Consider the following 23650-nt stretch of genomic DNA (forward strand, 5'->3'; position numbering starts at 1 on the left):
GAGCTCTTTTCGAGATTAATGTTTTATTTTTCATATCATGTCTAATTGTCTAAATATGTTAGTATTTTAAACTCAATTTTAAAAAGGCCCTGTAAAAAACTTTCGGGTGCGAAAATAAACACAACTTTTATGTTAGGCCATGAATCAATCTTGATAATCTTTCATGGGCCAACCTTAACGATCTGATTTTTACAAACTCCGGGCCACGTAAACGGATCCAGTCAATATATAAAGCGGTGGGTTTTTGGCTTTTTTTTACAAGAAAACATAAAAATACAGTGGAACTGTGGAAGTTTTAAGTAAACGCATTATTATTTGCTCATTTATCTACAACAAAAATCAACAACAAAAACAAAAATCATATTTTCTCTTTATTTAATTCTTCTACATAATAATTAGTTAAGAATAAAAAAAAAATAGAAATGGAGGAAGAATACACAGTAGTTGATACCTCAAAGCTTCTGCAAGCAGCTACTGATTTCTCTTATGATCCTGGTTCTACCTTTTTCGTATTTCTTCTATATATTTACTGATTGATTATTTAATTAGTTAAATTAGTTATTACTAACTCTTTTATTTAAACATTTAGATACTTTTGTTAATATTTCAGGCACTCGATCAGAAGCTGCTGTGAAACAATTTCTCACTTCTTTTCCACTTCCTGTTATCATCAAGTATTATTACTATTAATTTATTATGCTCCTTTATTCTTGTTATTCTATTATTTTAGTTAATGATTTTATTTAGTTCATAGATTTTATTTTGCCTAATAACGAAATATTTTACACATTGTTAAGTTGCGGTGACGTAGGGGGAAATTTGTAAGTATAATGACTATTTATTTAACAACGAAAACGCCAAGCTTTTGGTCTAGTAATCTTAAAGCGAGGTGGAGGCTTTGCCTTTCTATAGGTCCGAGGTTCAAATCCGAACAATTGCCGTTTAAAAAAAAAGGAAGAAGAAACGCTACATAATTTAACGTTCCAACGTCCATAATGATTAATTAACCTGACTCGTATGCCTAAAAATCAACTTAAAACCTTAAAAGAATTTGACATATGGATTCCACTAATTCTTTTTCCTAATCTTGCCCCTTGATTTTTCCACATGTCATCATTTTACTATTAAGCATATCTTTAGGCACACCAATTAGGTTAACTTAAACCGACTTCACGAATGCAGACATATGGCTAGAGTATGTATATTGCTATGAAACTATTCCAAATCATTAATTGATGTCAGCTTATTTAGGCAGCTCTTCGTTTTTGATGTTGAATATGAGTGTGGTATATTTTAAGCAAGGATTTATATATTTTTGGATTATTTGTTCTAGTGCTTTGCAAACAAAAAGTGATGTGCCTGGTCTGGAGAATGCGTTGATCGATTGTCTAGAGAAGATTTTTAAGACTAAATATGGGGCTTCTCTCATCCCGCATTTCATGGTACGTCTTGGCCTTTTTGGTGTAGGTTGCTGTTCGTTTAATTGTTTCTGTTTAAACGAAGATTTATAGAAAATGTGGTGTCTATACATTAATATGGAAACGCCGTGCAAAGATGAAATGCTAGCTGATAGCGCTTTGTTTCTTGTTTCTTATTTACTTTTATACCTCAATTTTCTCTCGGTTGTGTATGTATTGTTTCACAAGCTATCATCTTGTTTTAATGTCTTAACTAGCTAAATGCCCTCGATATTTCTGTTAATATGGATGACACCAAATGATTAAGTTCATATACGATTAAAAAAGTTGTTTTATAGAAACATCTATTTCGACTTATGGTTCTTCTAACTGATCTGATCTTGTTGATCTACTTTTTGTTGTTATGCAGTCTTTCATTGTGGTTGGCCTGCAAGCATATTCACAGAGAGTCAGAACTTTGTCGTGTAAAACGGTAACTACTTCTAACATACTTGTGTTGCCACAAAGAGCAAATGAGCATTGTTAGATCTTAATGTTGCAGTTTCTCACTCTGGATTTTTGGTTTTTCTTTTGTTTTTTTACTTTATGCTCAGATCTCAAGCCTATTGGAGAACCTTGAAGACAACACTGGTTTAGCTACTTCCCTGGTCAAAGAATATGGCGTGTATCCGCTTTTGCTTAATTGCCTCATTGACGGGTACACACTGCATTTTTCTATTCTCTTGACATAACCTAAAATTAGATCGGCCATTAGAATCATCCATATATTTCTCCAAATAAACTAGAGACTTTTCTTTAGTGATGAACAAGTGGCTGTTGCTGCAACAGAGGCAATCAAGACTTTAGCCACCTCTAAACAGGGAATAGTGAGTTCAAATCCAAGTCTGCTTTTCCTTTCATAGTTATCACAACTTTAGCCAGTTTTCAACGTTTAGTTGTTTGATCTGTAGGAAATCATATTTCCAGCTACTTCGAGTGAAACTACGGATATCACAAATGTAGCAGCAAGATGTTCATCATTGGTATGTTGGTTATTTCATGTATCGACGAAGTCCAAATGCTTTTGTCATACAATTTGAAACTTTCATAGTTATCTAGATTATTGGTTAGGATAGAAGACAACTGTTGTGATATAATAATATAGAAAAGTGAATTTGATTAAATTTTTTTGTTCCTTGTCTATTATAGTATCACTTTTGTGTTTTTCTTTTTCAGGGACGAGTACGAGTTTTGGCATTGATAGTGAAGCTGTTTTCTACTTCAAGTGCTGCTGCAACATTAGTTTACAACTCAAATCTCCTTGGTCTCTTGGAGGCAGAAGTTCGCAATGTTAATGACACGCTTATAACCTTGAGTGTTTTGGAGCTCCTTTATGAGGTTTGTCGGCCTTTCTTTGTTATTGTTCCTTTCTGTATGTTTTGATTGTTTTCCAGCACTACTTGTCTACTTATGCTCTTTTGATATTGTCTTGTTAAATGACGTAGTTGACTGAGGTCCAGCATGGAATGGAATACGTAGTACAGACCAATATTTTACAGTTGCTTATATCCATAATCAGGTACTGGCATGCTAAAAAAAGCATTATGTTTGTATTCAATCCATAGTCTCTACCTGCTAATTGCTATAAGTTGATTAAATATTTATGTAGAAATTCTTCTGCTGAATCGATGTTGAGATCAAGGGCCATGATGATAAGTGGGCGGCTTTTATCCAAAGAGAATATTATAACTTTCATAGGCGAATCCGGTATCTCTTGTGATCTATTTCGTTGCAAAACTTGAATCCAGCATGCACATTAATGTTAATATAATGATCAAATTTCAATGATGATCTCTTATTGAATTTACCTATCTTAATTTTACCTTTTGATGTAGGTGTTAAGGATGTGATTTCAGCCATTAATGAAAGGCTTTCAACCCTTGATAATGAAGATGCAGATGAATGCGAATGTGCTCTTGAAGCATTGGGTCACATAGGGTTATGTAAGTACATTTACCAGCTCTGCCTATTAGATTATATGTGTATTTATGCATGCATATAAGATCATCCTTATATTTTAATTGATTCTTAACATGGTTCTACTGGTTTTTAATGTTCTAGCAAGCCAGGGAGCTATCTTGCTGCTGTCAAACGCATCTGCTTCTAGACATGTTAATAACACTGCCTTTGACCTCCATGCACGTGGCAGACAACTGGTTAGCTTTTTTCCCCGAAGTTTATCACAAATGTACCCTTCACTTCGTAGTAACTTTATTACTGGAAAACAGGCTGCATTGCATTCTTTAGGGAACATTGTGGGAGAAACTCGGCCTGAAAACAACAAACTGTTGAATAATGATGCTGAAGAAAGACTTCGTAGATTAATTTATGAAACCGCATCCAACACTTCAAAGCTCGTACCATCGGTTAGTCATTTCTTTTGATCATCTTACATATTGTATTTGTAAATAAAGCTATCACATAACCATGTTATGGCCTTCTAATTAACAATCTCATATGCTCTCTGTGGCAGGGTCTTGTTCTTGCAATTCTTAAACTTGAGTATGAATTTCGTATTGCGGTGAGAATTTTCTGTCATGCTTCATAAAAATACATTACATTTCAAATACATGTTTAATTTCTAAGTTTTTCCTGGAGCATGTTTATTGGATAAATTGATTAGCGTGACCTGTTTACATGTCTGAATGATATGCAGGGCTACAGGTTGATAACAGGATTGGCTGCTAGACCATGGTTTCTGGTGGAGATCTGCTCAAGACAAGAGATAATAAATAAGCTGATTGATCCATTTACAGAAACTTCTAAGATAGGTATCTACTAATGGAATTATCTTTCAGGATCTGTATTATCAATAAGGAAATCTAATTTCGAATGATTGTGTGCTTGTTAAGCAACTTCTGTATTCCGTTTGGTGCTTCATTCTCATTCAGTATTTAGGTTTCTTAATTTTTATTTTGAAATTCATTCTTTTTCTTGGTTAGGTATGGAAGCAAGATACAAGTGTTGTGAGGCAATCTATAAGGCTCTTGCTTCATCACCTAACTTTCTGAGTGATCCAGCTTTGTCTGGGACAGCTGAACAGGTTTGATTCCAATTAACATACAGTATAAATCTTTGAACGTTTTGGAAGTGTATTAACTACAATGCCCATGGAAGTTGCTATCGGATCAATATGGGCATCTAATATTGTTGTTTAATACCAATTATAATGTAACAAAATGAAGAAAATAACACCCATCTCACTCAAAAATGGCAATTCATCTTTCTAGAAAATATTGCTTTGCATACTAACTTATTTCTCTCAAGTTATTCTTGATCATCGTACTAGGTTTTCTTGCAGTATAAGTGATCATGTATCACACACTAATCAACATGGAAAGTGGCAATTTGTTGATGTTATGCTAATTACATATGTATAAATGTGTGATGCAGCTACTGGAAGCTATCAAAAAGGGTCCTTATCTTGCAAAAGGACGACAACGTGAAGCCCAACCTGAAGTAGCTACTGCTGACAGATTTTAGGCGTCTCTTTATAATAAACTGGCCGCATGCATGAATCACACTGTTGTGTGATTAGCATGTACAAATCTACATGGATATTTACACCTTTTCTGTAGAACAAGTAGTGCTTCAATGAACAATTGTAGTCTGCTACCTTGTTTACATTTCAAGTAGTTTTAGCTATGTAAAGAATTGGAATCTCTTTGTTATATCGCGTAGTGAGTGGCATGGTAGAGATCTAGGCCTATACATGATCACACTAGCCTCCATTATCTGTTTCGTTTTAATTCAGTTTTCCCCCTGGTTTAAAATATGATGTCCCAATCAAGATTGACGCTTAGAATTAGCTTATAGTTGTATTTTGTATTCCAAATGCTATTCACTCGAGTCTAAGCTAGATCAAAACTGTGGTTGCAGCCTAAATAGGGCAAGTGTAAGCCAGAGTTTATGGCACTGAGCCAAGCTCAAGCATGACTCAGTTGTCCGACCACTAGAGTTGAGATGGAAGAAATTGCCCACCATTTTTAAGTTAGCCCAAATTGAGGACTGGAATACTAGGGTTGACTAAGTTTTTCTAGTTGCTTCAATCAAAGAGTGAGTGGTACCTGGTTCGAGTTTGTGGGGTGGTGGATCATATGTTTAGTTGTCCAAAGGTTTGGTGGGATGGCTTCATAACAACGTAACAAGCTTAATGTTCTATGCTCATATATGCGCAACTACGTCAAGCTGGCAGCTCTATAAGAACTTGAATAATTTGCAACCCTGATTCTTATAAGCTTGTCTTGTTTGTGAATCTATTACACACTACATCACATGGTTTATGCCTTTATGGTATAGGGTTCATGGTTTAGGTTTTATGCGAAAACTCTATGAAATCAAATCACAGTTACAAGAACACAGTCACATCCTGGTTGCAAATTCTCATGGAATCCTCTATATAGCAGTGTAAGAACATTGAACAGAATCGATAGATAGATACTAAAACCAATAACTAGTATCTATACAAAATGAGAGCTAAAAAACCGAGAATAAGCATTACTTGAAACTAGATGTTTTGGTCACCTTATAATCTTTGTTTTCCATCTTGATGTTAATGGCATCAACTAATATCTTGGTCCTTGGCTCCGAAACCATTCCCTTTGATATCATCTCCTTGTAATACATCAAAGCTTCCTCTAACTGTCCCTTATCATAAAGCCCGTGCACCATAATAGTATACGACCTTTGGTCGGGCCCTAACCCATTCTTCTCCATCTCAACCCACGTCGATTTCACTCTCTCTTTATCGTCCCACCCCATAAAAAGCCTCAACATCAAGTTATAAGTATCGGCCATCATCTTACAACCATTTCTTTCCATAATCTCCAAGATCTTCACAACCTCCTCCGGCTTCTTTGCACAATTCAACAAGTACCCATAAGTCCTAGCATTCGGCAAACAAGCTCCACCCTTCCGCGCCATCTCATCCAAAAGGTCACCCACCTTTTCCATTCTTTGAATCTTGCATAAATGCTTGATCAAAGAATTGTAAGTAGCAACATCCGGACAACAATCTCGTTCATTCATTTCCCTAAATACTTCAAGAGCTTCAGGGATCCTTTTCTTGAAACACAACCCGTCGATTATACAATTACAAATAGCCACATCCGGGGTACACCCTTTTTCCCACATTTCTTCAAACAACTTAACCGCGGTACTAATCTTACCCGCTTTAGACAAAGAATTAATAAAAATCCCGTACGTGAACCTATCCGGTTTATGTTTAGATGTAACAATGTCTTTCCAAAACCTCTTCGCTTCACGCAAACTACCTAAAACACACCATCCATTTAGTATAATGTTCATAGTCTTTATATTATGCCTAAACTCATTCTTTTTCGAGTGATACAAAAACTCTGCAGCCTCAACATGCTTATACCGACACAACGACAACAAAAGCGTCTGAAACGCTATCAAGTCAAGCTCGAGCCCAAACTCTCTCCTTTTATAAAAAAACTCAGTAGCTTCCTCTATCATATGAGCTGCAGCATATCTATTCACCACTATGCCATAAGTTCTCTCATTTATCAAACTTTCACTTCTCTTAGACATTTCGTCGAGCAGTTGGGTCACTTCTTGAAAACGCTTCATTCGGCCTAAAATGTCGAGCATTTCGTTATAAGAACCCGTTCTGGGTGAATACCCACTTGCATTAGACACCCATTTGAAGAAATTATATGCTAGTTTCCAGTCAGAACGATTTCTACGTAATACATTAAGTACTAGCTCTTCATTTAGTGACAGTTTTAATTCAGTCAGTGCTTTTTCGATATCGTTTTTAGGGTTGTTGGTTTGGTTTAGCAGGGTTTGGACTTGAAGGGATTTTGTGTTTATGATCGAGGAGTCATATTCGTTAATGGGTTCACTGCAAGTTTGGCGGGTTTGATTGTGAAAGATTTGAAATCTTGAAAGTGATTGTTGGATAATTAGGAGTTTTGGTTTTGACAAGATTTTAATTTTATTGGATTTCAGAAAATGAAGAATTCTGGGTTGCATTTTTTCTGGAATGAATAAATTGTGTCTATGCTTGAAATAAGAAATTTATAATAGGAGATTGTTATGGTAGGATTATAAAACCTGGATGAACCGGTCGATCTTATATAGCATAATGTATATTTCAAGTTAAAATTTAGCTAGATATGGTTTATCTATAGCAATCAAATAGATATCTCTATCCTTAATAAAATAAGGTTCCTTAGCCTAATGTCTTCTAAAATTTTGTCAAGTGGTAACATTGCCCTTTCATTAGCTTAATTTTTGTTTAAATTTTGTTTTAACGTCAAAATAAAAAAAAAAAACAAAAACAATTTAACGTTTTCCCAGCTGAATTTAACGCTAAAATTTTGCCAAGTGCATATGATATTATTATTTGATGAGTTTGCAACACCTTACAAGGACCGAGCTCCATTTATATTTTATGTATAGGGCGAACACTCAAAGATGTTCCCAGCTGAATTTAACGTTTTCCTCGGAAAAAGATTTGCTTGGAGAATCAACGTATCAAAATACAATATCGAGCACAAGTCTGATTTGTACACAGTTTACAAGTTCTCAGATAATGTTAGTGTTATTGAGGCTATACTCCATATGGCATCAAGTGATAAGGTATTTATCAAATATAGTACCACGTAACACTTGAAATTAACTTTCTTTTATTTCAATTATCTTAACACACATTATTTAAACTAATTTAAAATAGGATGGCTCATCTGATGTTGATCTCCAAGTGTTGAATGAACTGCCATCAAGTATTGGGCTTAACAGAGAGGTACAACTTATTACATGCCAAACTTTTATTATTGAACCTTAAACTTAAACACGAAAACTGTTATACATATATTAAATTATTTCTAATTTTAAACATAAATAGGATGTTGTGTTCGGGACCAGTGAAACAGCCGGTACTGCCTCAAGTTCAGGTTCTAAGAAAGTTGTTGAACATGAAGATGTAGATGATGTTCATAAAATGAAAGTTCCAAAGCTACAAAACTAATCCTCATAAACACACCTCCTACTTGAAGAACCCATTTGATGTTTCATGTTTTCTTTAAATGTTTTACATTTTTTAGTAATATATTGTTTCGCTACAATTTTATTTTGTTGATTTCATGGAACTTCGAGTCGCCCAAAAAACTATGTATAGAATCATTATAGGTGATTTAATTAAATATTATGGTTAATTGGATAAACACACTTACAAGTATTTTAATATATAAAATTTTATATGTATTTTGCTACTCATACCCGGGTATCACCCGGGTTGATTAGCTAGTAAATTCATATAATAAGGAAAGATAAACTGTATATAAAGTCACACATCTCTTAATATGTTTTGATTATTTTATCCAACTCGTCGGTTAGCTATGTTTTTGATATAAGGATAAAGTAACGAAAGTATTTATTTTTTGCTAATATATGACTAAAAGTACGTAATCACCCCTTTCATACTAAAGAAGAGATCCTAAGTGACATCACTTGTGTGTGTTGTCAAGCAAAGAAGCCTTCCACATTGGAAGTATGATGTCAAGTGGTGTGTATTTTATGGTGTATTTGGTGTGTGTGAGAGTGTATTTGGGTGGGGAATAAGGCAGGATTTGAATGAGCGGGCCTTTTGATTTTTGAAAGTGAGGAGAAAGATAAATAGAGGGAGAATGGAGAGAAGACCAAATCATTAGATCTAAAATGTATTTTTCTCAAAACTTCCTTTCATATCTTTTTTTTTTCCTTTGAATCTCCAATCCAACTTTTGAAGATGATTGTATATATATGTATATATATACATCTGTATATCCATATGTATACATACATCTATAAATCAAGCTTGTTTATTTTTGTCTTGGATGTAAGAAGACGAAAGAAAAAATCAAGGATATAGACATGTGAAATTGCGAAGCGGCTTCTAATGACCATAGAAGGCTGATGATGATGATAACCTAATTAGATTTCGAATATTGGATTAGAATTCATGTGTAAGTTTTGATATTTGTTGTTTTATGAATATTTATTTATTTCATAATATATATTGTAGAATTGATGCATCTAAGGTGTTTGATAATATGTGTGAAAGAATTTTTATTTTTTTTTTATCAATTTGATAGTATAGTTTGTGGTGTTAAAATGATCATAAGCTTTTATTAACCTTAGTTGTCAAACCACTTTTCTAAAAATGTCATTTATATACAAAAATCATTTGACATTTTAAAGTTGGGCATTGCCAATGGTGAAAGCAAGTAAAAGAAGCAGAAAAGAAAAAAATCATTTGATATTTTAAAGTTGCACTACTTTGCTTAACCATTATTTTTTGTTTCTTTTGACTGCAGGTGAATGAAAGAGACATGCCAAGACTTTCTTTGACAAAGGAATGGAAAGATTCATAATAGGGTGTTCCCATGAATATAAAAGAGTAAGTCTTGATGGACATAGAGGTATGACTAGATTGCTTGAATGAAAATTAAGTAGTTCCTCATAGTTTTGCATAGATGTGAAGGTGAAGGGTATGTGGGTTTGTTTAGTGTGTTCATTGATAGTTGTATATGGTTTTTTCAATTTTATGCTATACATATTTATTTTAATTTTAGATTCAGCCTAATAAGTATTTAGCTAATTAGTTGAATGTATTCTCTATTATGGAGCATGTATGATACTATTCATCTTGAATGTAATAAACTGCTTGCTATTGAAGCTATTGGATGTAATATCTCAACTGTTAGTTCATCTTTAGCTTCTAATTTAAAAGCTTTTCATGTTTGAGTGTAGAGGGAAGCTTGGAATCTTGATTGTTGATTTGCCCATTTGTGAGTGATTTTTGTTCAAGATGACGAACTTGAGGTATTTGTTCAAGTGCTTAACCCTTTTAGTGGTGGCGCTGGATTTAATCCTTTCGGTTAAAAGAATGGGTTGGGTAACTCTTCATAAAATCATTTTTAGTAAATTGGGTAAGAAACACCAGTTGTCAAACTACTTCTCTAAAAATGTCATTTATATTGACATATGGTGTATGGTAATTTGGGTAGTTTCTTCAATTCTACAAGGATTACAAAATTATAGTGTCATACTGTCATAGAACAAGCAACATGGAATTTGATTTTAATGGAGCTTTTCATCAAAAAAATGGTTGATTGGCTATGATGATGTGTTTACATTAATGAAAAGGTTGAGGTTTTGTGTTCCATGGCATGGCATTTGACGTGTGTATGACCTTGCAGTCATATATTCTTTGATGCAGCCATGTTGAATCCTTACTGTTACTTCAACATGTTTGAGCCTTTCGACTATTTTAAGCCAAATCGTGATATTTGATACGGAAATTGCGAATTTACTGAATTTGCAGTTTGCACCCAGCAGCTAGCTTGCAGGTATGAGCAAAAATAAAGATTAGGATACAAAATGAAGGGTTCAGTTATGTGTCTGCTATAGTGCTGGTAAAGCATGAAACTTTAACTAATTATGATCATTATATAATTGTGTATGTGGTGTTCATTCTCAAGAAACCATAATTGTTTGACATGACAACTACAGAGATATACTTAACTTGATGGGTCAAAACGGGCGGGTTGGATAAGAGGTGAAAACGCGTAGGTTTTTTGGAACTGGTTGACTTTATTGGTTAATTACTATTTACTGATAAAAAATAAAAATAAATATAGATAAACACTTGCAATGGGTTTTACTGTGATGGGTTAACTCCAAATTCAAAAACCAAGTCTACAATGTGTACTTAAAATTGAACTAGATGGTGGGTTTTACTTTGATGGGTTAACTCCAAATTCAAAAACCAAGTCTACAATGTGTACTTAAAATTGAACCAGATGGTTTCTATCTGTTGGTGGTGACATGCCTTATCAATCTAACTTTTTAGCAAAAATGAGACTCGATCTTTTCATAGTTTTGTAGCCAATATTGATGAAGTTGTGACCAGTCAAATGACATTTTACTGTAGTCTTTTCGTATTTTTTTAGAAGATTTAAGTTCTTTACATTGTGCTTTCACTATATGCATCTAAAACATGTTGTGGGATGATGATGATGAATCCTTGTGAGGCAGCCTTTGTTCCTTGCTGCCTGATTTCGCAGCAGGCAACGACCAGGGTTCTTGCCAATGGGTGCCTTGCTAATGGGTGACTTTCTAGCAACACAACTTGCCAGGCCAAAAGCCTGGTGGTTTTCTATATGTTTAAATTACACTGTTTTGTTTTTATATGTTGGATTGCAGGATATACACGAGTATTCTTTTCGTAGTCCACTTGCAAACAAGCTTGGTGTTTGTACGATTATAAATGCTTCAATCTGAAAGGTATTTGATACAATAGTAGAGGTAGAGAAAATGGATGTGTCGTGTAATGGGCGAATATAGGTTCATGTCATAACAGGTAGTATCTAAGCTGAGGTAGGCTGGTTTGAATATGTTGAAACACTTGTACCAACTTATTTTGTATGTGCTGGTTAAATATCACTTTGCATATACATACACTATATTTACGGCTTCACAATAACTTGACCATATATTATGTGTATATATGATATATCTAATAGTTTGTTTTTTAGTTTTTGATTTAAGATTTTGCAGTGAAAAAGTTCCTGTTGGTGGTCATGGAATTCATTTTATTGGTCCAAGTCACAATGCCAGATTGAAGTCATATAGGGTCAAACATGGAAGACTTCATAAAACTATCATTAAGGATGCAATAAAGAAGATGGAAATGGTGGAATACTTGATAATGGGAAGTATCTTAAATATACCCCAATGCAAGTTGAAGCCTTGGAAAGACTATATCGTAAGTGTCCAAAACCAAGTTAAATTAGGCGATAATTAGGTTAATAGTTTGATTACTATTAATTTTTTCATATATAGTTCATGGTGCATTTAGATTATGCTAAGCAATGGTGATATTTCAAACACATAATGTCTTATATAAATCTCGGCTTAATATCTTTTGTTACTATATGTAATATCTAATGTACAACTCCTACTTTGTCCGATTTATATCTAATGCTATTTTATTACTTTCACATTATATATATCTAATATATTTAGTGTAAAATTTAGTTGTTTTAAAATCGTTCCGCGGTTTCCCGCGGGATAAAAATCTAGTACAATACATATAGGAACACAATCCTAAGAGCATCCGGTATGGGTGTTCTTTGCCGAACACAAATCTGAGCTGGCAATTCTTCACCGAACATCCATCCATAACACTCCTGCCATTCTTGATTCGGCGTTCGTGGTGAGGCATTCAAATGCCGACGCTCGGCATTGGTTATTCTCTTTTTCTCCTTTTGTTTTTAGCGCAAAAGTAGTAAAGAAAAAACAAAATAATTGTAGCTTTATATATATATTATATAGGTTTATATATATTATATGGGAGGAAGAAAATCATGCAGAGAGGAAAGAAATTGCAAACTTGATTTTAACCCCCTGTATCTATGTTATATTCATCTCTCTTTTTTCCATATTAATTTATGATGCCAGATGAATATTTTGTAAATGAAATAGTTAGAGATGATCTATTGGAATAGATAGAAGAGATGAAGACTATAGAAAAAAATTAGGTGGTGGGAAATATAATAATAGAGTGACTGGAAATCCATTTTGTTGCCACGTATAGAACAACGTATATGTATCTTCACGTTATTCAGTAACTAAATATTTAAAATATTTCCCATTTCGATATTTAGTGATTTATTTTGTAATGGTTAATATGGAAATCGAATAATGTCTATATATATATAAAGATAATTTATATAATCTATAAAAGTAAGTAAAAATGAAAAAGGAAAAATAATGTTCTGCGTTTTGGGTGGTTCTGCGTCTATAACGGCTTAAACAGATATGTTTTTTATCTTTTAACATTTAGAGCATCAGGTATGGTTGTGCGTATGGTTCTGGAACGCAGAACCATACCTGATGCTCTACATGTTAAAAGATAAAAAGCATATCTGCTTTGGGTCCCAATGTATAACAGAATTTCTCAGTTTCAACAACTATATATTTTTCAATAATCTATTAAAAAGTGAGTGTAAAGGAAAAAGAAACTCACCAAATCCGTACATCTATTTTGGGTCACTAAAGTAGTTCTATTTTTATAATTTTGAAAATGTATGTTACGAAAGTTAAATTAAAAGAGAGTTAGTTGATTCATTATCTTTTCATGATTCTAAATTTAATCATAATTACTTATGATATTTTCATTTGCCTAATTTCATAAACTACTTGCTTCTCAAATCTCGTATACGTAAACAATCACACACATTTATCGTTAATGGCAGTGCAAATAAACAAAAAAAAAACATATATCGTATCTTTTTTTTATATCAGACTTGATTCAAAGCTCTGTTGAGTTATTGTTATCGATACCAAGTTCTATTCGAAAGAAGGAGCTTGAAGCATGCATATACGGACATACAGTATAAGATCAGGAACCATACAACGACTCAAGCTCGAGAATATCAGTTAGTAAATTTTGTAATGATAAGTCACTAATTAATCGCTAATGCAACAACACTTAAGATCCAAAAATTATTGTAATTTTATTAACTTTAATATCTTCAATTTATTTAATGTGAAGCCTTTAGATGCAAAAATAGAAGTTCGCAGTAAGGGATTTGCTAATTAGTGCCCTAGTGCACTAGTTAAGAAACATTTAATGAACTTGTTATTTCTTTATTAATCAAAAAATATATTTAATGTGTATCAATTTAACCTAACAATTTCTATTTTTAAATGAACTAGCTATATAACTCGGGTTCAACTCGGGCATTTTAATACAATTTTTGCTAGTCAATATTCAATAATGCTTAGTAAAGAAATAATTGCATATTTGTTTAATCTTTATATATGAAATATATACTTAATCAAAGAATGCAATAATAATTGAACACGGTGCAATAAAGTAGTTTCGCATTGATATATTTCACATATATGAGAGAAACTGATAAAATAATACACAAGAATTAATGGGATAAAAAAAGTTATAAACATATTAATGTATTTAAAGCTTTTAATAGATATCATACAATCAACTTTTCATTTGCTCAATACCTTCAAATTCAAGAAATAATACAAAAAATTATGAAAATTATTACAATACTGTTTAAGAAGAAAAATCATTATTAAAGCTAAAAATCTTATAAAATACACACGAATTCATAATTATATTCCTTTAGTTAAGCTACAATTAAAAAATAATAATAATTAAGTTACAAATTAAAATAAACTATAACTTTATATTACTAATAATAATATTAGCATAATGATAATAGTTAATAACTATAAGTGAAAATCTTGGCATGGAATTTGTAGGAGGAAGATTTGGTTTCCAAATTAAATCAAATTCTACAAAAATCTAAAGAAAAGAAAAATCAAAATGATTTATGATGTCATAATTTTTTAAAATCCTTGTAAGAAATAATATGAACTTGACACATAAGATTTTTGTTTAAAAAACTTCTAAAAACAATCATCTTTTATTTATATAAGAGATAATTAATAAATATTTTCATATTTTAAAAATGTTAGACTTTATTAAATATTACTTAACTGGTGTACTAGGGACACTAGTTAACAAATCCCATAATTATAATATATGGAATGTGTAATCTATCGTAAGGTCGTTGATCATGTAAACAAGGAGGAGAGGCACACCACCTCCACAACTCCACTTCACTCATGTGTGAGGTAGATGAAGGTGGGCTGACATTATTTATTGTTCTGGTAATAAATAATGTAATATCAGGGTTTTTACCTTCGTGATTGTGTAATTCAATATCAAAGACTTTGATGCCAAATATTTAATGTGCTTTGATTTCAAAATAGTAAATTACGTATGTATGGCCTATTTTTTTTAGCAAGTTTATAATTTACAATTAACATTCAACACATGCGTGGCAGGTTAGTCCATTTATCGATGAAAGTATGAAACTCGTCCTTCCTCTTCGGCATCTTGCCGAATAGTTTATTAATAAAAAATAAATTTTGTTGTTAAAAAAAAATGACATCCAATTAGACAGTATGTGAAGCTCGAATCACATATACCTGGAATGAAACCCAGTTTTCTAAAAAAACCCCTTAATAATCAACTCCTATCAATATAAGAAATGAGATTTGAACCATGTTAGATTTCCTCAATATTTTAAACTTTACCAATTACAAGCAGTTTTCTAACGAAGTTTAATTAGTATATAAAATTATGTTATTTTATTATGCAACTCTCATCAATTTTAATATGAACATGAAATTATGCAAATCATCAATTTTCAACCGGTTACAAAATATGTATACCTTTAGTAATATACCAATGATATTTGAGAGAAAAAATGTTATTTTGTAGGCATGAATAAAACTAAAAACCATGAGATCGCAAAAAAAATCAAACCGAAAAACCGTCTTAAAGTAAGAAACTAATTTTATCGTTTTTTATTTTTAAAAAATCATATTAATGATTTAATTTTTGGGTGCATATACAACCCAAACCAAAAAAAAAAACTAGATTATATATTACGTAATGAAAATAGACAGTATTATGAATTATGAAAATATCTTGTATTTTAGATCAGTTGTTCAGTGAATGTTATTTAGCTAGACTTTTGATATTATGCAAAAGGGGTTTTAATATGTGAAATTCCTTTATGATATGATTTTTTTTTAAAAATGAGCCTCATACAAATGAAACAAAAAAACTAAAAACCAACCCAATAAACGAAAAACCTAACCACTGTAAACTAAACACAAATGGTTTGATGTTTTATATATCCAAATGATTGGTTTGCTTTTTGAATTTAACCAAAATCCGCATCAAACCAATCCGTACTTGGCCCTTTATAAAGCGTCTCGATTCCTTCATAAAAATTCTAGTTCCCCTCAGTTTAGAAATGGTTATAAGAAAGTTACATTAATATTGAATAATTGTTCTTAATGAACGTTTTTAATTTGTTTTTATGAACTAATTTATACTCTAAACTTTTATCTTATTAATTTACAAATATTGTAACTCTTATAACTTTTAATATTTCAACATACACTACTTGGCATTTTCATCACCACTCGATAGTGACATCTAGGGGTGTTGATGGGTCGGGTTATTCGGGTTTGAGCCATACAAAATGTGACCCATAAACCGAACCGAATAAAGATTTAGGTTTTGGGTTTCGGGTCAAATGGTTCGGGTTAGTTCAGGTTGGGTTTTGAGTTAAACCCAAATTAACTAATTGAAAAGGTTTTGAAACAACTACAAAAACTTCCAGTGTGAAAAATAGGGTTAGTTGCCGATTTACATGTACAATACGGTATTTTAGCTACATAACAATTTCAATATATGAGTATTGAAGTACATCATCAGAAGAGAGTACATGCGTTATAGTCCAAAAGAATATATCTTCTTGTACTTCCTAATCAAATTCTTATATATCTTGTTACAGTGAGCAGTCACTCTAAATTCTTATATATCATGTTATAGTGATCAGTCACTCCAAATTTGAAGTACAAATGGTTTTTGTTTCTAATTTTTTTAATAACAAATAACATAATATTAGACAAAATTTATATATATTGAAAGATGTAATGGAGAAACAAAATTACAATTGTCAACTTGTGTTAATATTCTAGTAACAATGCCATAATTATTACTATACTAATTCTACAAAATATAAGAATAATTTATTCGGGTTAACCCAAATAAAGTTTTATCACTCACAATCCAAACCAATTAAGTTTATATGGGTATGGTTAACCAAATAACTAACCCAAAACCCGAATAACCCAGCCCGTATAACCCAAACCCATTTAGACCGGGTCGGGTCAAATGGGTTTGGTTATTTTCAACACCCCACCATCATTTAGCATTTTCCTTTAAATATTACGAGTACTAAACCTTAATCAATGTGAGATATTTGTTTTTTGAAATTACGAGAGCAAGTACCCGCGCGTTGCGGCGGTGAGATGGTGGGGTGATAGGTCATAGAGTGTGATAGCCAAATGCATTAGCTGTACGGGCTCCGCCCTCGAATTTAAAAATTCTTCGAAAGTATATCGAATGACATCTCTAATGAAAGAGCATGAAAATTTAAGAACACCCATATAATTTTTATAATTTATCGATGTACGGTTTTTGAGATAAAAGATTTTGAATAAATTGGAGGAATAAATGATTTATGTTAGCTAGAGAGAGAAAAAAAAAATGATTAATTGAGATTTGAGGAGAGAGAAAAGGTATTAGGTAAATATATAACTGATATATGGTCATTTTAGAAAAATAAATGTTGAAAGTTAAAATATAGACATGGGAGATCTGCTTTATAATATAAGTATTGATAATGGTAAATAAGAAAAAATAAGAAAATGTCGAAGGACCAATATGAGATACTTAGAAACTCAAAGGAGTAAAATACATAAATTGTATAAATGAAGGCAATCGTCATAAGAGAGAGGTGGGGTGGCTTTAATACTTTTTACTAATATAGTCAAAGTTGAGATTGACTACCTATGAGTATGTTCCTCGCCTAATCAAATTCACCGCTATCACGTGTCCACGCGCTCCTTTTTGAATGATGTACACGCTTCTCCTCTCTAAATATTCTTTTGTTATTCGAAAATAAAATCAAACTTTTTTTTAAAGTTTTTGATACGTAAAATAATTAATATGTCTAACAGACAATAATCGATACAAAATCAATGATAAAAACTAAATGAACTAAATATATTTTAACCACATTTTTTTGGCTTATTTATCTTCCTTTCAAACCATTAAATATATATTCAAAAGTATATGCAAACCATGATGTATTATAGTTTATACATTCGCTATTTAGATGGTTTAAAAAGATATATGATTTTTGATTTTTTAAAAGCTAAATATCAAATTTGTTCCTATATATTCATAAAGTTACACAAAGTTTAAAGAGTCATCTTTTATGGAAATGAGTTGAAAGTGTATTTAACTGGTTGGTGAGTTTCTTATGGCACGGATCAATTTGCTCACCAGCCCTTCCTGGAGAAACTCCGTCCACCCTATGGCCTAACGTCAATATTAGCTAGCATATTGTTGATTTTATTTAGTATTATAGTTATAGTTTTCACATTTGTATTTTTATAAACCGACCTCTAAAAATTTCTAACACTTTGTAGGTGGAGATTGGTGTGGCCCATTAACACAAGCAACATGAGAATGCGAAAAGTGTGAGTTTTGAGTTAAAATTTCTGAGTTACAACTTACAACCCAACTTAATAACTTAATGTTGGGATTATGAGATTATTCATTACAACATCGTGATCACTAGTCACTAGTCACCACATGGTCTCAATCTAAAGATTATACGACTAGTACTTCAATTCATATACACTTTTAACCTTTAATTATTGATATAATTATATCTTCATTTTTTCCTTCAAATCACTATCACGCAAATTGATTTTTTGGAGCTACTAATATAGTTGAAATCAACAATTTTATAGTCGATCTAAAAATCCAAAGAATAACTGATTTTTTAGAACAATTCCAAAAGGTTTATAGAACGTTTTAATCAAGCTTTTAAGAACGGTTTATATATATATATATATATAGAAACGATTTTCAACCATTTTTCGAAATATTTTTTAGATTGTATTTTAGATCATTTTTTAAGTCATTTTTCTGAAAGTACTTTACGACTATTTTAGACCAACTTGACTTGTTTTATGGATCAATTTTTATAAATATGTATAAATAGCTACTTACATATCAGGCTTACATGATCATATCATCCAAACAAATATAAATCTACTAGCCTACATTTTTATAAAAATCAATCCATAAAACATGTCAAGTCGATCTAAAAGATTGTAAAAACGTTTTGAAAATTTTAAAAATTGATCCAAAATACATTCTAAAAAATCATTGCAAAAAATGGTTGAAAAAACCGTTCAAAAGATATATATATATATATATATCGTTTTTAAAAGCTCAATTAAAACGTTCGATACACCTTTTGGAATTTTTCTAAAACATCAATTATATTTTGATCGGTAGCTTTTCAATTGCCTATAAATAGTTATAATAAATAGTTGTGCAAAAATGGATATAACACAAACCATTTATCTAAGTAGCTATTTTTTTTCTTCCTAATATCAGTACTCTACTTAACATATATTGACTAATTGATCATAAATCAACTAGTACTGTCACCATGTAACTACATGAACTGACAAGTATAGCCTGCAAATCACAAGCTCAAATCATGCCAAAAGTAAAAGGAGAAATTATATCTTGTGATTCCTGTGTGAAAATGGTGAGTCATCACACATGAGTTTTATGCAATATCTGTTGGAGTGTCATCATTTTATTAATAATCGCATGTCTGGGAATAGTTTAAGCCTATGGGGTCACACGAAATGACACGGTAACTCGATAATATTAATTGATATATTAAAGTAATATATTAATTAGTTTGATCACGAAATAATTAATTAAACATAATTAAAGGGTTAATTATATTTAATTAATTAAAAAGGAGGATTAAAATATGAAAATTGAAAAATGGATTTGGGCCTAAAACTAAAGGGGTCGGCCATGACAAAGGCCTTGTAAGCCTTTGTCTATCTTGTTTTCCAAGATTGTTTAACCTAATTAACCCCTATATATAAAGGGCTTAATTCTAGGTTTTGGTTGTTAGACATACTTTTTCACATAAGCAAATTCTCTCCTTTTTCTTCCTTGCTTTGAAGTGAACGAAACTCCTTCTTCTAAGAGGGGTTTCGACTTTGAAGTTGAAGGTTCAAGCAAAAGGTTTGTTTGGTTTGTGATCGAGTACTAACATACGTTATTCGGGGTGTCTAGTGTGCGATCGTAGAGGGGTTTTGCTTTAAACCCTAAGCATTAATAATAATCTTATTATTATTATCTTTATTGGAGCTTGCATAAGGTACACGACTCAATTCTAATCTTTGTTAATTAATTTGATTGCATATATGTTTCAATTTCTTCCGTTGCGCATACTCGTGATTATGTATGTTTAGGTGTTCATATTCTAACAATATGCACTCTAAGTATCAAGTCAATACATGAGATTAAAGGGTTCCCACCAATCTCTATTTCTTTTTTACTTAACATACATGGAATAAGGGTAAATAAAATCGGCTTTTATGATTACATGACATTGCCCAGGTCTGTTTTGTATTGGATTATACGATTGCAAACAAACATGCTCAACATTTAAGTTACATGTTTCGTATCTTATTACATATATCACCAGGTTATACAAACACATACATTTATGAGTCAATATGGAGCATATGAGAAAAATCTTATGGGATATAACGTCATGTCAAGCCACCGAAACACGTTGCATGTATCCATTAAAAACTTTATCACACGTTGACTATAAAACGTATTTTGCAAAGATGACCTCGACAACATAGAACACGACACACGATAAAGCAGTTAAAGACATATTTGGATAAAACTAATTTATCACATGTCTACAAACATAATTGTCATAAATCAATGTTCTCAAAACAACACATAATATAACTATTTTCAACTTTTTGAGTAATCTTAGTTGTAAAAAGGAAAGAGATTTATAACGTTAATTCCAATTATGAATCATATAAGCTGTAGGAGTCAGCCTGACAAACTAGAGTGATAACCGATTAATTATTTCACTAACTGATTTACTTAATCTAGGTGCGAAAATGGAAATACCTAATAGCATAGGTCCCACTACTAAAACAAATTATAAATTTTTTTTTTTCTGAAAAGTCTAAAACAAAACTAATTAAAGTAAAGAATTTCTAACATAACCATTAATTTAGGAAAGTATGGGTGGGTAGTAAAACCTCATTTCTATCATAATATTAGCCCTAGGCCACGGATAAGGAGCCTAACATTTCATCCACACGCGCCTTTTGTCATGAGAGTGGTGCGGACCCTTTTTTCTTTTCTAACCAACAATCCCACTATATAAATGCACCCCCCATATCATCCCTTTTCTTCTCATGTCCAAATATTTACCCTTTTTTTTCTTACAAACACTACATATGGCTCCTCGCGGGAAACCTGACGGCAACGCCGCCAACAACGGCGGCGCCGGCGAAATTCGTTACCGCGGTGTTCGTAAACGTCCGTGGGGCCGTTACGCAGCCGAGATCAGAGATCCAGGTAAAAAAAGCCGTGTTTGGTTAGGTACATTTGATACCGCTGAAGAAGCCGCACGTGCGTATGATAACGCCGCACGTGAGTTCCGTGGTGATAGAGCCAAAACTAACTTTCCGTCCGCCGTCGAATTACGCCTTCCGCCGGCCTCCACCGCCGTTTTCCAAAAGTATGTGAATAAAAGTCCTAGCGGCGAAAGCAGCACCGTCGAATCGGCTAATTCGGCCGTACCTCTGGCGGCGGCGGCGCCGTTTCCGCCGACTGCGCTTGATCTCAGCCTATCTCCCTTTCCGGTTGCTTTTCCGGTGGCGCATTCGTTGTTTCTGTATCATTCTCAGATAAATAACTCCGTAAACAACGCCGTTAAACTTAACCGTAACCGTCTCGATTTGTTTAGCTTTGACGGATCTGTTAACCGTAAACCTAACGGCGCCATTAACAACCTCGTTAACGTTAACGGCGGTGGTGCACAAAGTGATTCTGATTCTTCATCGGTTGTTAATTTCAGTTATAATTCAGATCGTCAACGTCAGGAAAAATGTCAAAAATCTTTGGCTCTGGAAATCGATCTTAATTTTCCGCCGCCGGAAGTTGCGGCGCTTTCCATTTAAATTTTCCGTTTTTTAAGAGTTGATAAAACATTATAATAGAAGGAAAAAAATGATGTATTAGAGAGGAGATTAAAAAAAAAAAAGATAGTAAAAGCAGCCTGATGATATAAATGTTTTTGATGTGCTGATATATAATGTTTATTTATTTTGTTAACTACATCGATTTTTTGTTTTTAATTCTGTATATATTCAAATTAACAGAAGAAATTTTTGATATTAGGTTAATATTGATGAAAAGCATGTTTGAATTTTGTCGTACCTTTTAGTATTGGTTGTACTTTATGAATAACTTGTTGTACTTTGATGAGTAGGTTTAATTTATGATTGTGCGGCCAAGTGTGGCGTATGACGGCTTTCGTCCCCAAAAACATAACAGCTTTCCATGTTTAGTTTATGGAAGAAAAAATAGAATATTATTATATTATTTATATTCATATGTTTTGATACTGAATAAATAAATTTTATTCTTATTGGCCGAAATTTATGTAAATAATGTAAAACTTCAAGAGTAAATTGTAAATTAAATTGTTATTCCGTGCAGACTAATAACTCGTTGATTTTTCTTCTTTCTTTTATTTTTATATTCGAACTAAAAGATTTTAGATATTTTCCCAAGTTTTTATAATTTATCATGTTCTATTTGGGGGTTTTATAGTTTTTTACTCATTAATTGAGTTTTTGTTGCGTTCACCTTTTAAATTGTAGTAATTACTAATTAGTAATGAAATGAAATGTTTGCATATGACATTTGGATAAGTAAATATTAATTCCGTTTAATAAATGTAGATATTTTACTCTTGTAGTTTCTTATAAATTTTATTTTATGTTATATAAAAATTAAAAAGTCTTGACCATTTCATATGTTAAGAATATTAAATTAAATTTTGTGTTTGTTTGTTTGTTAGAAAATCAAATTAAATATAAAATAAAATAAAATAAAATAAAATAAATATATAAATAAATAGTAAGGGGTATAATTAAATGTGGGGATGGCACGTGTAGGTGGTAATTTATTGGGAGGGGGTTGGAACATGGGGGTGGCGCCGACTAGTAGAGTGGAGTAAACTGAAACGGTGGCTAGCTTTAATTAAATTAAAAATATAAAAATAGTCATATCAAACGGCGGGAATTGACGGTCACATTAATTACGACTATCAAAGCCAAAGAAAGAAAGAGAAAAAAAAAAAAGTTGTCTTCCATCTGGGACGGCAGTGATGGAGACTAACCTTTCATTATTTTCTCCGTCTCTTTCACTAATTGATAAATATTATACCAATATTTAATTAGTTTATTTATTTATTTTTTAAACGGTCAGCTGACTCAGTAGTTTACCGATTACCTTGTACTTAACCTATGGTCCCAAATTCCAAATTTATAGCGATGTAGAGGGAACACAGTAGTGCCAACGTCTACACAATCGACGCAGGAAACAAACAAGCCCGTAAATCAATCCTAGTGACCAA

General features: G+C 32.2%; 3 protein-coding genes across 3 annotated transcripts; 2 read left to right on the forward strand and 1 right to left on the reverse strand.

The window, feature by feature from the left end:
• The first annotated feature begins 355 nt into the window (after window positions 1–355).
• LOC122592343 lies at window positions 356–5230 on the forward strand. Its single transcript, XM_043764545.1, has 17 exons — window positions 356–495; window positions 611–674; window positions 1334–1442; window positions 1828–1890; window positions 2012–2115; window positions 2218–2284; window positions 2369–2440; window positions 2634–2795; window positions 2903–2976; window positions 3067–3164; window positions 3293–3400; window positions 3519–3613; window positions 3686–3823; window positions 3931–3978; window positions 4114–4228; window positions 4400–4500; window positions 4851–5230. The coding sequence occupies exons 1-17, from the start codon at window positions 423–425 to the stop codon at window positions 4938–4940; spliced, it is 1581 nt and encodes a 526-aa protein (XP_043620480.1). The 5' UTR covers window positions 356–422; the 3' UTR covers window positions 4941–5230.
• Window positions 5231–5827: 597 nt separating this feature from the next.
• Window positions 5828–7503, reverse strand: LOC122593980 (putative pentatricopeptide repeat-containing protein At3g15200). Its single transcript, XM_043766452.1, has one exon. The coding sequence runs from the start codon at window positions 7452–7454 to the stop codon at window positions 5955–5957; it is 1500 nt and encodes a 499-aa protein (XP_043622387.1). The 5' UTR covers window positions 7455–7503; the 3' UTR covers window positions 5828–5954.
• A 13909-nt stretch (window positions 7504–21412) lies between these two features.
• Window positions 21413–22371, forward strand: LOC122593650 (ethylene-responsive transcription factor 4). The gene has a single exon (XM_043766080.1). The coding sequence runs from the start codon at window positions 21420–21422 to the stop codon at window positions 22185–22187; it is 768 nt and encodes a 255-aa protein (XP_043622015.1). The 5' UTR covers window positions 21413–21419; the 3' UTR covers window positions 22188–22371.
• The last annotated feature ends 1279 nt before the right edge of the window (window positions 22372–23650 follow it).

The sequence above is a fragment of the Erigeron canadensis genome, chromosome 3, assembly GCF_010389155.1.
Source record: "Erigeron canadensis isolate Cc75 chromosome 3, C_canadensis_v1, whole genome shotgun sequence".
Lineage (NCBI taxonomy): Eukaryota > Viridiplantae > Streptophyta > Magnoliopsida > Asterales > Asteraceae > Erigeron > Erigeron canadensis.

What these genes read in the sequence shown, in the direction of transcription:
- LOC122592343 (XM_043764545.1), top strand. Translation starts at nt 423, where the DNA reads ATGGAGGAAGAATACACAGTAGTTGATACCTCAAAGCTTCTGCAAGCA. An exon ending in CTTAATTGCCTCATTGACGG is followed by an intron (nt 2,116 to 2,217) that starts GTACACACTGCA and finishes ACTTTTCTTTAG; the next exon opens with TGATGAACAAGTGGCTGTTG. An exon ending in CAGCAAGATGTTCATCATTG is followed by an intron (nt 2,441 to 2,633) that starts GTATGTTGGTTA and finishes TTTCTTTTTCAG; the next exon opens with GGACGAGTACGAGTTTTGGC.
- LOC122593980 (XM_043766452.1), bottom strand. Translation starts at nt 7,454, where the DNA reads ATGCAACCCAGAATTCTTCATTTTCTGAAATCCAATAAAATTAAAATC.
- LOC122593650 (XM_043766080.1), top strand. Translation starts at nt 21,420, where the DNA reads ATGTCCAAATATTTACCCTTTTTTTTCTTACAAACACTACATATGGCT.